The following is a 15,042-nucleotide window of genomic DNA, read 5'->3' on the forward strand; positions in this document are numbered from 1 at the left end:
TTATAAATGTAGAGTAAATGTAGAGGCTCTAGATTGGACCCTATTGAGTTTGGCTTTGGATCTTATTCCTCCAAAAGCCTGAGTAATTTATTGCTGAAGGGGTTCTACTAGAAAATTCTCACTCGTCATAGTTCTAGTGGGAGAGTTGACCTGTACGAGGACGTTCTGGACCTGAGTGTGGTTATTTGAACTGGATTTTATGACTATAAAAAAGCATTAATCTTTTTAAGTTATTTTTTCCTTATTATAGGAAGACTGTGTTATTTAGGAAAAAAATTGACACTATAGAAGAGAATCAAAACATAAATTTTAAAAACACCAATAATGTCACCATCTAGACAAAGTGGTGTTAATCTTTTGGCAAATTTATTTCAATTTTTCCCCCCATATATTGATTTCTACAAAGCTGAAGTTATTCTGTAAGAATAATTACATATGTTGATCTTACCCTTAATATTCTATGATAAATATTTTCATATTCTTTACTTACTTCATGAACATTTAATGCCCACACATTTTTTTATAGCATATAAGCAGTATAAAATATTTAAATATTTATTTATTCCTGGACAACAGATTGTTTCTCATTTTTTTTTTTTGCATCTTATGAATAATTCTGATGAACATCTTAAGACTCAGGGTCTTGTTCACATTTTAGATTATTCTTTGAAGAGTGTCCTAGAGACCCAGAAACACTCTTCCAGACAGTATGATGTTTATAAGACACTTGATCTAGTTTCAAAATTGTGTTTTAGAGACTTTGTATGCATTTATACATGCCAGAAGCACATGGGGATCTTACCAAATCACATTCACATCATGTATTAACTTTTTTTAACCTAATAGAAGAAATGGGATCTCATCTTTTTCTACATATGCTCTCTTTTGTTTCTAGTTACTAAATATTCTTAGTAGGCTTAACGCTCAGTTGTATTTTTTCTTTGTGAATTGCCTTTTAAATGTCTCTTTGCCTCTGCCTTTCTTTCTAAAGAGTATCCAAATGTTTTCTTTACTGAGTTATATGAGTTTTATACATATGACACAATTAACTCTTTTGCCATATTTTAACATATTTAACACATTTTAGCATATTTTAATTCTCCATTTGACAATTAACTTTTAAATGTATTTTTGATAGTTTAGAAAAATAGCTATTATAATTAATATGCAGTAGAGCCTTTTGATCATTATTAGACTTATCTAAATGTATCTTAAGGTAAAAGAATCCTTCCTCATTCAGAAATTCTGTAACTATTTACTTCTATTTTTGTAAAATTTGTATTTCGTTCATTGAACCCCTTACCATAAGCCATGTAGAGTTCATTTGATACAGATAGTGTCAAGATTTAAACAAGACACCTTTTATTTTATTTTACTGGTCTTTTCTATAAGTTGGTATTATCTCTAATTAGCTGTTGTGCTATTTTGTTTTACTTTGAGAAATTTTCATTGTCAGCTTATGTTTCCAGTGTGATAAATGGAGCTCCTCTTTGGTAGAGCCTCTTTAAAAAAATTTACATTAAAAATGTTTATTTATTTTGAGAAAAAGAAAGTGGGAGGAGGGACAGAGAAAGGAGAGGGAGAGAATCGCAATCAGGCTCCAAGCTGTCAGTGCAGAGCCTGACGTGGGGCTCGAACTCATGAACTGTGAGATCATGACCTGAGTCATAATCAAGAGTTGGACGCTCAACTGACTGAGCCACCAAGCGCCCCTAAAAAATTTACATTTTGACAAACTTTAGATGGCCATCTTATAGGCATTGGCATGACGAAACACTGATGACCGTCTACACCTCACAGGGTGTTTGCTTCATTTGCATCACTGCGCGTCCCACATAACCCTTCTGAGGAAAGCCTTTGTTGATATTATATGGATCCCTCTTCTTGATATTATATGGATCCCTCTCCTCTAAATCCCTTATCGGAGTCATCCAGAAGAACTACAGGCTGCTTACATATTTGTTTATAACATTCAGAGAATGAGAAATCACTTAAATGTCAGATTTGTTTAAGCTTTTATATTCTTGGGAGCTGTACACAAATCGGAAAGACTGGTACTCAAGTTAATTAGTTTTTGGGGTGTGGATGTGTCTTCCTAATTATTGACTTAATAGTTCCAAATAGCCTGATAAATTTTAGCTGCGGACACTTATTACTTAGGAAAATTAATTTGGATGAAAATAATTTAAAGGTAGGTTTTGATGAGGACATTATGAGCATATTCATTGTCTAGGGAATACATATAAGATAATCAAAGATTTTCCACTTTCCGAATCAATCTTCTTTAAAATAAAAGCAAAATATTATTTATCATGTAGGGAAAAAATTCTAAAAATTCTCTAACTACTGTAGAGCTAAACAATTTTCATACCTCCTGAACTTGCCACCTCGTGACGGGCACTCAGTGCCCTGCTTGTATAGGAATATATCTATTTAAAAGATTTGGATGCTACATTGTGTCAGCTCCAGCAAACTGAATGATTATAACCAAATTAGTTCATTGCTGTGGGTCCAGATAATTCATTGATCGTTCATTATTCAAAAGCCCATCAGTATCCCCGCTCTGTGCCTTAGGCCCTAAGCTCTTCGGTGTGGGCAGCTGAGTTCCTGCTATATGCTGATTCCCCTTCTGTCTTTTCTTCAGCAAGTAGAAGGATCTATTTCTACCCCAACTAACCCCATCTGTAGCTGCAAGAAGCTGGGTCGGAGATAAACTGAACATTTTTTGACATAATATTCTCTTGTAAATATATAATAAAAGTGGCTCAGTTAAATCTAAATCATTCGTCACTTGATAAATTGGCTTTTGGTAAATTGACCTTCTTCTGATACCTCTAAGATAAAAGAAACTAAAATAGTCTACCACAATTTTTTTTTTAATTTTTTTTAACTTTTTATTTATTTTTGAAACAGAGAGAGACAGAGCATGAACGGGGCAGGGGCAGAGAGAGAGGGAGACACAGAATCGGAAGCAGGCTCCAAGCTCTGAGCCATCAGCCCAGAGCCCGACGCGGGGCTCGAACTCACGGACCACGAGATCGTGACCTGAGCCGAAGTCGGACGCTTAACCGACTGAGCCACCCAGGTGCCCCTACCACAATTTTTATCTTCATCCCGAACTCGCAGGAAACTGGGTATGTGAGTCTTGACCAATGGCAAGCAAGTGTCAAAAAGGTATGTGTACCTGGGTAAAGTGACAATGTACACACTCTCTTTTTGGCACAGTCCATATCTCTGGCATGGGCTTCTTTTGGGCCACTGGAATGAGAAATGTCCTTTCCTACTTCTATGTAAGTATCTCCATCTGATAGTGTAGGTCACATGCACGAACCAGCGTCGTTCCCTCCTTCTCTCTGTCATATCCTGTATAATCCATAAAACTCTCTGTGAAGGATTTTTATCTTAACTTATCACTAAAATCATTGAACAAACAAGTGATCAAACACAAAGAACAACTGTTTTGCTTTGCTTCTACAAAATAATGAGGACTACATGTGCATCAAATGGCAGGTTACACTCTCAAACCATGTATCTAAAATGTTACATAAGTAGGTCAGAATCAAAAAGAAATCTAGTGGCAAAATGACATGGAACTAGGACTGCAAAGGGCAAAGGTGTTGACTGCAGAATTCACCATTGTCTTCTCTGTACCCAGAAAAGTGTTTAGAACACAATAGACACCCAACAAATATTGGTTGCAATGAAAACACGAATAAAGGAATGCATTTTCTTAATATTGAAGACGTGCCCCTTTCGATAAAATATGGTTCACAGACTGTAAGTTCAAATGACTCTAGTCCCCGACTGCTTTTCATTTTTAACTCTTCACTGGAATATAATGAGGAGGTGTGAAAAAGACATACACACAGCTCTCAGGTGTGTTAATCTGACTTATCCAAGTGATAAAAAGAATAGATTTTAAATTTGAATTCTCTGGCAACATCCAACTTCAAAAAATTATAGCGCAAAGAGGAGTCGAAAAGGAGTCGCAATGGTGCCCACCGCAGAGTAAATGAAAAGCATTTATAGGCATTGTATGCAAAAAGTCCAGAGGACCCAGGGGAGGGCTGAACATGTCATAGACACAGAGTGCTTTGTAACTCCCTTCTTGGCGGTTCTCAGCTATGATTTGGTGTCTCCAAAGCTCAATTCCATTTGGCCCAATCTTCGTTCTCTACCACTCTCTCCAAATCATTTTTTTCTTTTTATTCATCTGGTGAGTAGGTTCATATGAGGCTTGCTTAGATGCTCAGAACTGCGGATGGATTCTTAGTGATTTTGGTCACATTTGTAAAGGAGCCATCGTTCTGCAAGGACACAAATGGTTGAAGGTGCCTCAGCCTTTAGTCTGACTTAAGTGCTTAGGCAGCATTTTTTTTTTTTTTTTTTGTCATTAATAGTGATCATGAATCAGGACCTCTCACCAGCCCTGTGCTTTCCCAGTGGTCAAGGCCACACAGCTGAATTTGATTTGAGAAAATGCCACTGCAGTTCTTCTGGTTCACCCCAATCTTTAAACTTTGGGTTTTCCTGTAAAAATGATCTGCCTACAGTAGCACCCGGGTGGCTTAGTGGGTTGAGTGTCCAACTTCAGCTCAGGTCATGATCTCATGGTTTGTGAGTTCGAGCCCCATGTCAGGCTTGCTGCTGTCAGTGCAGAGCCCACTTTGGATCTTCTGTCCCCCTCTCTTTGCCCCCACCCCCCGCCGGCGCTGTCTCAAAAATAAATCAACATTAAAAAATAATTTATCTGCCTACATCACCTGAGTCAGCACCCTCACGGGAATAGAAGACAGTATGAACTGGACCTTATGGTCATTAGAATGAACCACTGAACCAGCAAGAATAGAATTCTAAGTCTAATATATAGTGAAAAATTCAGGACCTGCTAACATCATTTCCTTTTCAAAGTTGAGGAAACCAAGCCTTAGTGACTTTACGTAATTTGCCTAAGGCTGCACAGGAGGCCAGTGGCTCAGCTGATGTCCACACACGGCCTTCAGACATCCGGAACCTGCAATACTAATTGTCCCTCGTATTTCTTACTTTTTCTACACAATGAGAAGACTTAAATTTCATATTTGTGGTTAATTTTCACCTAATGAATGAATACAATGTCGTGGTCTGATACCTGGATTGAAGACTGTTAGGCCTGGCTTGAATCTTGGCTTGTGTGTCTTTGGCAAGGGTTTTACCTCTATGATTCTTTAAAATGTGGACAGTAAATAAAGAGTAAAACTTTGTTTTTTAGAGTCCACATATGAGTGAAATCGTGTGATGTGTGTCTTTCTCAGTCTGACTTATTTCACTTAACATCATAGCCTCTAGATCCGTCCATGTTGTTGCAGAGGCACAGTTTCGTCCTTTATTTTATGGCTGGGTAACATACACACACACCCACACATACACCACACTCTTTTCCTTCCATTCACCTATGGGTGGACCCTTATGTTGCTTTCATATATTGGCCATTGTAAATAATGCTGCAGTAAACATAGGGGCACATGTATCTTATCAAATTAGTGTTTTCATTTTCTTCGGGTAAATACCCAGTAGTGGAGTTATAGGATCAACCAAATAAATTAATAAACAACAACAACAAAAACCAGAATTAGACCTGTAAGTACAGAGAATAAACTGATGGTTGTCGGAGGGAAGGGGTTGGCAGGATGGGCAAAACGGGTGAACAGGAATAAGAGACACAGACTTCCTGTTATGGAAGGAATAAGTCCTGGGAATAAAGGGCACAGCACAGGGAATATAGTCAATAATATTGTAACAATGTTGCATGGTGACAAATGGTGGCTACACTTGTGGTGAGTGTAGCATAAAATATAAAGAAGTCGAGGGGCTCCTGGGTGGCTCAGTCGGTTAAGCATCCAACTTAGGCCCAGGTCATAATTTGGGTCGTAATTTCACGGTTGGTGGGTTTGAGCCCCACATCGGGCTCTGTGCTGACAGCTCAGAGCCTGGAGCCTGCTTCAGATTCTGTGTCTCCTTCTCTGTCTGTCCCTCCCCTGCTCCCACTCTGTGTCTCTCTCTTTCTCTCAAAAATAAATAAACATTAAAAAATTTAAAAAAAGTAAAGAATTTGAATCTCTATATTGTACATCTGAAACTAAGGTAACATTGTGTGACATCCGTACTCAATTTTTTTCTTTAGAAAAAAAGAGTAAAACTTTGATCTGCTCCTTGGGAGTGACTTAATTGATTTAAATAGTATATTTCTAACAGATCTGTAATTTAGGCAGCTCAGTTTAGTTCTAAAATTCAGTTCTTTCAAGATATACATGAATTTAGTCCAACGATTTAGAACTTTCAATTAACTTTGACAATTCCACATATATATGTCAATAGGACTTCAAAACTGACATTCTGAAAAGAAATTAATTGTCTTCTACTCCAAATCACTTCATCTAGGGTTCCCTGTCTCAGTAAGTGACAAGATCACCAATCCAATTCTGAGAAAGAAAGAAAGAAAGAAGAAAGAGAAAGAAAGAAAGAAAGAAAGAAAGAAAGAAAGAAAGAAAGAAAGAGAAAAGAAAAAGAAAAAAGAAAGAAAGAAAGGAAAAGAAGAGAAGAGAAGAGAAAAGAAAAGAAAAGAAAAGAAAAGAAAAGAAAAGAAAGAGAAAGAAGGAGGGAGGAAAGGAAGGAGGAAGGAACTTGGGGTCTGTCCTCAAACTCTTCCTCTCTCTCACCCTCCACTCATCCTCTCTAGGTTCTGACAATTCCTTAACTCTTAAACTTGTCCATCATGTTCTATCTATAGGCTCCTTTCCTTCTCCAATATGCCCTGATCTCTCCCTTGACTTACCATAACATTAGCCTCTTTGACTAGTCTCTTTATATTCCTTTTTGTGCCTTTTAATCTATTCTCTTCATTAGAACCAGAATGATTTTTAATTAAAAAATATTATATCAAGGCTTGCCTTAAATCCACATAATGGCTGCCTATTGCTATCACAATAAGAGCTCTCTTGACCTGGACCCTGCCTTCCCTATGTTATACTACCCTAATACTCTGTACTTTGTTCATCACTCTGCCATCTTCTTGCAGCTTTCAGGGCCCCACACAGGGTCCTCTCCACCCACTTCCTGGGATACTCCCCTACCCCCTTCCTTACTGCTTGCACTTACCAAGTATTTGATGTTTGGTAGGCATATGTGAATGTTTGTTGATTAAGGTAGTAAATTAATGAGGAGTGAATGAAGAGGATGATTGTCCCCTTAAAAACATGAGACCACTCATATTTTGAAGGTTATAGAACTCATAAACCTGTGATAGAGCTATCTCTGGAAATGGGGGTGGAGGGGGGTTGACGACTTCCCATTGTGTGCACATTTTCATTTTCTCAATTTCTTTTCTCTTTTTCTAAAAGTATTTTCCCCTTTTTTATTTTCTCTTTTTTATTCTGTTTTTTGTATTTCTCTTTTTCGCTATTTAGTATGATTTCAAACCAAAGCCATTTGAATTTCAATTAGTGTTAACAGAATGGTGAGCTTTCAAGTGTTTCCAGAAAGCCAACAAAAGCTTCCTCCATACATATAAAAACATTAATGTCATACACCTCATTTAAAATATTCAACAGGGGCGCCTGGGTGGCTCAGTCGGTTGAGTGGCCGACTTCGGCTCAGGTCATGATCTCGCGGTCCGTGAGTTCGAGCCCCGCGTCGGGTTCTGTGCTGACAGCTCAGAGCCTGGAGCCTGTTTCAGATTCTGTGTCTCCCTCTCTCTGACCCTCCCCCGTTCATGCTCTGTCTCTCTGTCTCAAAAATAAATAAACGTTAAAAAATATATTCAACAAGTCTCCTAAAGAATATGTGAGCCGGGACACCTGGGTGGGTCAGTTGGTTGAGCATCCAACTCTTGATTTCGGCTCAGGTCATGATCACAGGGTTCTTGGGATCAAGCCATGCATTGTGCTCTGCATTGAAAATGCCAACCATGTTTGGGATTCTCTTTTCCTCTCTGTCTGACCCTCCCCCACCTCTCTCTCTCTCTCTCTCTCTCTCTCTTTCTTTCAAAATGAATAAATAAACATTTATAAAAAAGAATATGTGAAATCTGTTCATATATTCTTTTTTATAATTAAAAGAATAAGAATAAATTTTGGCAAGCACATGCTATTCAGAGCTATACCTGAAGCATTCTAATGTACTTACACCAGTAGATAAGTAGTTTTATGAGTAAATTGACTACAGTATTTATAAAGCCATACTGCTGAACTCATTTGTAACTTTTGGAGTTAAAAGGAAGCAATCATATTTGATTCTTTTAAATTTATATATATATACATATATATATATTTGTATATATATATATGTATATATATATATATTTGTATATATATATATGTATATACACACACACACACACACACACACACACATATATATATGTATTTTCTTTTAGAGCTGGTTTAAGTTACAGACTCCATCCTTTTTCATGACCCTTAAAATACTACATTAGCTAAATGTTCACACTTGTCCTTTTTAGCTTTAAAAGAAATGTCACATCCTAGGTTTCTGTAAATGACCCACATTCAGATGTGAACCAAACATAATAGCTTCTGCCATTCACCAGGCAATGAATTGCTTCAAATGTAGGACACAGGGCAGAGGACTTTGTAAATTACTTTGTTTCATTGGCCATCATCAGAACCTGTGGCATAATATGTGACCTATTTCTATAAACAATAATGCCTAAGGCTTTATGGACAGGTGGAATACCGTTTCTCTTTTAATTACATTTTGAAGAAATAATTTAAAAATGTAAAATTTTCAGACACTTTGAATAGTTGTATTGTTAAAAGAAATCCGAATTTGTAACCATCATCATGTAATGATATAGACTATCATAAAATATTAGCTTTTTATTAAAGAGTAACTCAAACCTATAAAAATTGCTAAAATAATACAATGAACTTTCATATTCTTTTTCTAATTGCACTACTTAAAATTTTTCCATGTTTGTTTTTCCTTTTCTCTTCTCTCATCTACTATGATTTAGTATCTTCAATTTTATATAATTCAACCTGATTTTTATACACACATGCCTACAATGGCAGAAAATGCATGGAACTAAATGTGCATCTGTGTGTGCGTGTGCGTGTGCGTGTGTGTGTGTGTGTGTGTGTGTTATTTCTGACCCATTTGAGAATAACAAACTTTCATAATTAAACATGATCCTGGAAAATTTAAACTCCATATTTCATTGACTGTCTCCAATGTTGTTTATACAGAGAAATTAGTCTGTTGCTCTCTCTCATCAATGTCTCCCAATGCCTAGTTTATTTATGCAGTTGAAACTGTTTAGACATTGAATGTCTTTATAGAAATTTACTTAACATTTACTTGGACTCTAACTTTCTAAAAAGAACTGGAGAAGTGAAAGTTTGAGATATGCACCACTTTTGATCAGTACGGCCTGTGTAAATATCCAAATGGATAAAATAACTCACTTTTAGGTAAATGTTATATCGCTTGACTGATTATATTATCAAATGAATTATATAATATTCAACACTCGCTTTATTTTTAAAATTTTGCACATATAACTACAGACTATTTTTTTTCCTTTTTTGTGAGAACTTGCTCTACAGACCTGGAAACTATGCTAAACACTAGTAATGGTTGGTAAGTTGACTGATTCACAACCCATCACAAAGCTTTTTCACTGGAAAATGCCACTCAACATAGCAAGCAAAAAATGTAAAAGTAAAACTAAAACACGATTAATCTTTGTACAGCTTTCCACACTCGAATGTGCCAGTTTGTTCTCTGTTCAAACATTTGTGTACCATCCTGTAGATCCCTGCTTGGATGTTTACATAATTATTCTTTCACAGAGAATGAAGGAGATATAAAGAGACGACAGACATTTTCTGGGCAAAAGGAACAGAAGTTAGCAGAAACAGGACTGTGATTCCTAATTAATTCAAAGTTAATTGCGTTGTTGATAATCTTGCACTTAAAATCTTCATATAGAAAATGTTTATGGCAGCAAATTGACAGTAATTTAAGTACATTAAATCTTACTACCATTAAAAGAAAAAGATGAATGTTACATTAAGCAAGCTTAAGAGAATGGTAAAGACTAGTTCTTGTTTAACAAGACAACCAGCAAATCATTCAAATGGCCAACCTAGAATCTCAAAGCACAATAAGAGTAGTAGTTGAATTTCAAGATGGTACCAAGCCATATGGCCTGTCTTGGGCCATCAGTGACACTGGCTGGCAGTTTTGCTTTTATTGCCACTCTGTAATGAACGCAAAATAGGGGGAAAATAAAAGACACATAGATCTTATTTGGCAGGTAGGGTCAACAAATCTATTTTTACTATTTTGGAAAGAATCAAGATAGAGTTCGTTAAATGAAGATATGCATTGTATTGGTTACTTTCACTGAAGAGTCAGATGGTGGAATGAAATGAACCTTGGCATTAGCCTGGGTTTAAATGCTGTCTTTGTTACTTATAAACAGCAAGACTAATTTTTTTTTAATTTTAGTGTTGTATTATGTAAAAGACAGGATTAAAGGAAGGCTAGATAAAACAATGGATGTGAAAGACCACCATTATAATGGGAACTCAATAAATTTTAGTTTTAATCATCTACCCTATTTAAACCAAATAGAATTATCCTGATCATTGAAATTAAATACTTACAGATCTCTACTTTGTACAGAAAGGCATTTCCATGTAATGCTTAACTATCTTGGTACTCTAATTCATAACTTGGGCATTTTGTAATAACTTTCTAAATGGGTAGTTTATTGATACTGTGATGCATTGGGTTTCTTGACTTGGCCTGAGACTGTTAGTAGAAAAATGTGTGCTGCTTAAACTAGGTCCAGGTATACATGGTGAGCCAAGAGTACACTAAGTCACAGGATGAATACGATATTTCTCTAGAGTTTCAATTTTGTTCAAAGTTTTATAAGACAAAGCATACGATATTAAAGTAAACATACTGCTCAATCAGGAATAGAATACATATTTTCTCTTTTCGGAACTTAAGCATATTTAGTGGAAAAATGTTATAAGCATTGGCCTAATTGGTATTTATAATACTCACCTCAATGTTACTAAAGAAGTATTAATGTTTTTCAGTAAGATACTTTGTTGTTACTTTACTAGTGTCACAAGAAGCGCAGTGCATTTCTAAATTAATATCTGGAGCTGTTTGGGGAAGTTGGAGACAATCAAGTAAACAGTTTATCTGTTTAGGTGCCTCACTAAAGCTATCCATTTATCATTCATGTTGGAAAACAACCAATTCAGCGAAACCTCTGTGCCAATGGAGCTGGTCCAGTGGGGTTTCTACCAAAGGGGGACTCAAACCAACTCAGGGAGAAAGAAAGAAATCCAAATTTAAGTTTCCTTTGCCAAATCCCTCATGTTCGAATTAATGTGGATATCCATAATACAAATTAATGGCTAAATATTTCTTAATTTTCTACAGCCTATTGCTTAGGCATCAAAAATCAGAAATAGTAGGCTTATGGGAGATAATGGCAAAAAAAACCCCAAAACAACCAAGATTATTCTTTGATGTTTAGTGGAGGAAGTTATTAAATTATTTCTGGACTCTTAGTCAAATAATTTCTGAAAAATAAATGGGAATGATGAACTAGAATAGAATACATAGAAATTGATAGAAGAAACATAAATTGTTTAATGCTTTTGGAAGAAAAAAAGTTTACAATATTTGGGGAACAAAAATAACAGGTAGTTTTGTTCTTAGATTGCACAATGATTCTTGGATATTGGATGTATTTCAACGCATCCATAGTGAAGAAACCAAGTTTTTCATACCGTATGATTTGGAGATTTCCAATCAGGAGCTCAGTTACATAGTGAAAAGGTCTGAGCAGTGGAGAGGAATCAACGGTGACAGAAGGAAGGTGAGTTGGTTTGAAGTAGATTTGTTTTTTGACTGCGCAAGAGAAACTCATTCTGTTGGCATATCAGTAAGTTGTTAAGTTTCCTCACATTGTTCTTGAAGCCATTTATTATTGAATTTGACTGCCACCACTATACAAATCTTGCAACTCAACTGTATATTGATTATTTTTTATGAGTTGAAATGAGGAAACATGGCCAGGTGGTTCTTAGAGTGCCGCAGTGTTATTTTCTTACAGAAATATTTATTGATACCTGCTGTATATATATTGGGCCAAATTACACAAGGGTGGTGAAGAATATAAAAGAAGCAAGGGACAGACTTCCCATATGTGACATAATTGTTGGCTTCAGTGTCATCTTGGGAGAACAGGAGGAAGAGAATATTATTTCTGCTTTTCTCCTTTGATGCCTTTGTTAGTCAGTCCTCTTGCTTTTCTTCCCTTTTTCAATAATCTCCTTTACAGACTTCTTCACTCCCTCCATCAGCCTCTTCTGTGGTAGTATCTCCCGGGGCTCTGTACTTGATTTATTTCTCTTCTTACTCTACACACTATCCTTGTGTTAACCCCCTTTGAAACGGATCTTCCAGTCTTTCGAAGATTATTATGGGCGTATCTCAAGGCTACACCTCTCTTCTGAGTTCTAAAGTAATATAATCCAGCAACCTATTTGATATCTTCTGGTGCACACCCCAAAGACACCTAAAACCCAGTATGTTACAAGCAAAATTGACTTAACACGTATTGTTAATTGGCAAATGCATTTCACTTGTCTCACAAAACCATAGCATTTACACATCCGTAATGCACATGGCATTTTCATCTGTTCTGAATCCTAAATATCGCAAACTCCTGAGTTTTTTCTAGACTTTTGTTTCCGAGTTTTTTTTTCCAGTTTGATCATCCAGTTAGTTCTACTGATTTTACTTTCTTAATATCGACTCTTCCCTATTTCATTTGCTTCTGTGTATCTGTGACCTCGATACCCAACTTCTGAAGACCAGCAATTCTTTGCTAACTGCTTTATCTTCAATCTCACGCTGCACTTGCCACATCACCATACCGGCCATGAATTTATTCTCTAGAACGTTTCCAAAGTGCAAATCTGACCCTGCATTTCCCTGTCATAAACCCATTGCCTGAAGAATAAAAGCCAAAATTCATACTATTGTGTTTTTGACATTTGATGTGATTCTCCAGTGATGTCTCTTGTATCCACATTCCTCCCCTCCCTTCTCAGCCATCCTCTTGCCTGATGCCTCTTACCAAAATATCATTAGTCCGTACAAAAATAAGGATAACTTGCTACATATGTTATACTCTTTTATATTACCCTCCATTCCTCTGTCTTTGCAGAAGCGTCCTCCCAGCTCCTCAGATACGACCTGGCAAACTATTTCTTCTTCCAGGCTGAGCTTGAGCGTTGCTTCCATGGGGTGTCCCCAGAGAGGACCAACTCCTTTTTGCCAAAACCTGGTTTACCTGACCCTTCTAACACATAAATTAACAATTATCTGCCTGTGTTTCCCTCTTCTTTTTTAAACTAAGATCTTCTTGTGCGATAGAGTGTCTTCCCCATTTTGTGTTCTTGATCTTTAATAATGTCTGTAGAACACAGTACATTTTTGCTATCTATTCGTTTAGTACATAAATGAACGCATGCATGAATGATTGAATAATTGAACATATTTAATTTGTCCATATAATGAACATATAATCTACCTCATTCCATTCTATGTCTTATAGAAACCTAAAAATTAGCTTTAAAAAATTCCACATAGATTTACTATTAATATATGCAATATGTTTTGAATTCTGTTAAGTTGACAGATAAATATAACATTCCAGTAGACATTTTGATGACCACTGTCTCTGACTTGAAATAAAACACATTTCACTTTACCACATTCATCCGGGTTTCTTCTTCAAAAATCCTTGGCAACAGCATAATTTTTAAAAGGCCCAAATCGTTGTGGCACCCAGCTGGCTCCGTTGATAGAGCATGCAATTCTGGATCTCAGGGTTGTGAGTTTGAGCCCCACGTTGGGTGTAGAGATTACTTAAAAAATAAACAGAATTTTAAAAGGCCCAAATTGTTTAAATAATCCTAAAAGTTAAGCAAAGAGCACTTTCTTTGTAGGATAACGTCAAAGTGACTGGGTAGGTAGAGTATATTTATTTCACTGTTTTGTTTCACAACATGGAAGTTTAGGAATTTGGAAGCAACCCAAAGTTGAGTACCAAAATGATTTCAGTTGAACAACAGGGGGAGAGGAGTGGGGATAAAAAGTGGGAGAAAAAATGAATGTTTAGGTGCTAGAAGGAAAATTAATGGAGATTGTGAAATTCCTTAATTCTTTAAAATTAATATTTATCCCCTTCTTTATAAAATGGCTTAGCTGACCCATGATGGATAACCATAGAACTCAGGAAAAGAGTGGATACACTGTATACACATTGAGATGGATCAAAGAAAAGATGATTCGTTTAAATGCAGCGAAAGTAAATAATTTTATCAAAGGCATTTGTGTCTTAAGTAAAATACTTTGGCTTAGATTCTTTGGGGCCATAACAGAAATTAATATACCCAGATAAATTGCTGTTGTCTCTTCCCCAATATGTATAGACTCAGCATCCATCAGTGATGAGAATCAGAGATGTTTATGCAAATCATCTGAAAATCTGTAGAGCACCTGTTATTTCTTGTTGGGGGGGGTGCTGTTTATTAAGCATATAGAAACATTCCTACACTTAAGTGAATAGACATACATATTTTATTTGTTGTGTCTCTTCATGACCTGGTATTTATACTGTGAAGACTTCCTCTTACTGATGATTAATTTTTTAATGTTCTTCTTCTTAACCTGTTTCCTGTTTGTTTGTTCAGTTTATTTCAATAGGGAAGCAAGGTAGTCCTGTTGAATCATTGATGTACTAATTTCAAGATACAATGCTAGTTTAATTTAGGATAATCATCTAGAATCTAAAATGCTAAATTAAGAGTGGAACAGACACTTTAATATCAAAGCATTTCAAGTAAGTAGTCTAGAATTTTTGCACTTTAAAAATTTGATCTAGATCGTTGCCACAGTAGCAGCTATTAAGCACATGCTTCTCATTTTTATGCTCTGGATTAA

General features: G+C 36.2%; 1 protein-coding gene across 1 annotated transcript in view; it reads left to right on the forward strand.

The window, feature by feature from the left end:
- LOC102949347 overlaps positions 1 to 12,552 on the forward strand; it is a 247,426-nt gene extending 234,874 nt beyond the window's left edge. The window contains exons 17-18 of the mRNA XM_042987577.1: positions 11,746 to 11,905; positions 12,496 to 12,552. Of these exons, the coding sequence (XP_042843511.1) occupies positions 11,746 to 11,905; positions 12,496 to 12,552 (217 nt within the window). The remainder of the gene's footprint in view (positions 1 to 11,745; positions 11,906 to 12,495) is intronic.
- The last annotated feature ends 2,490 nt before the right edge of the window (positions 12,553 to 15,042 follow it).

Source organism: Panthera tigris, chromosome B2 (genome assembly GCF_018350195.1).
Source record: "Panthera tigris isolate Pti1 chromosome B2, P.tigris_Pti1_mat1.1, whole genome shotgun sequence".
NCBI lineage: Eukaryota > Metazoa > Chordata > Mammalia > Carnivora > Felidae > Panthera > Panthera tigris.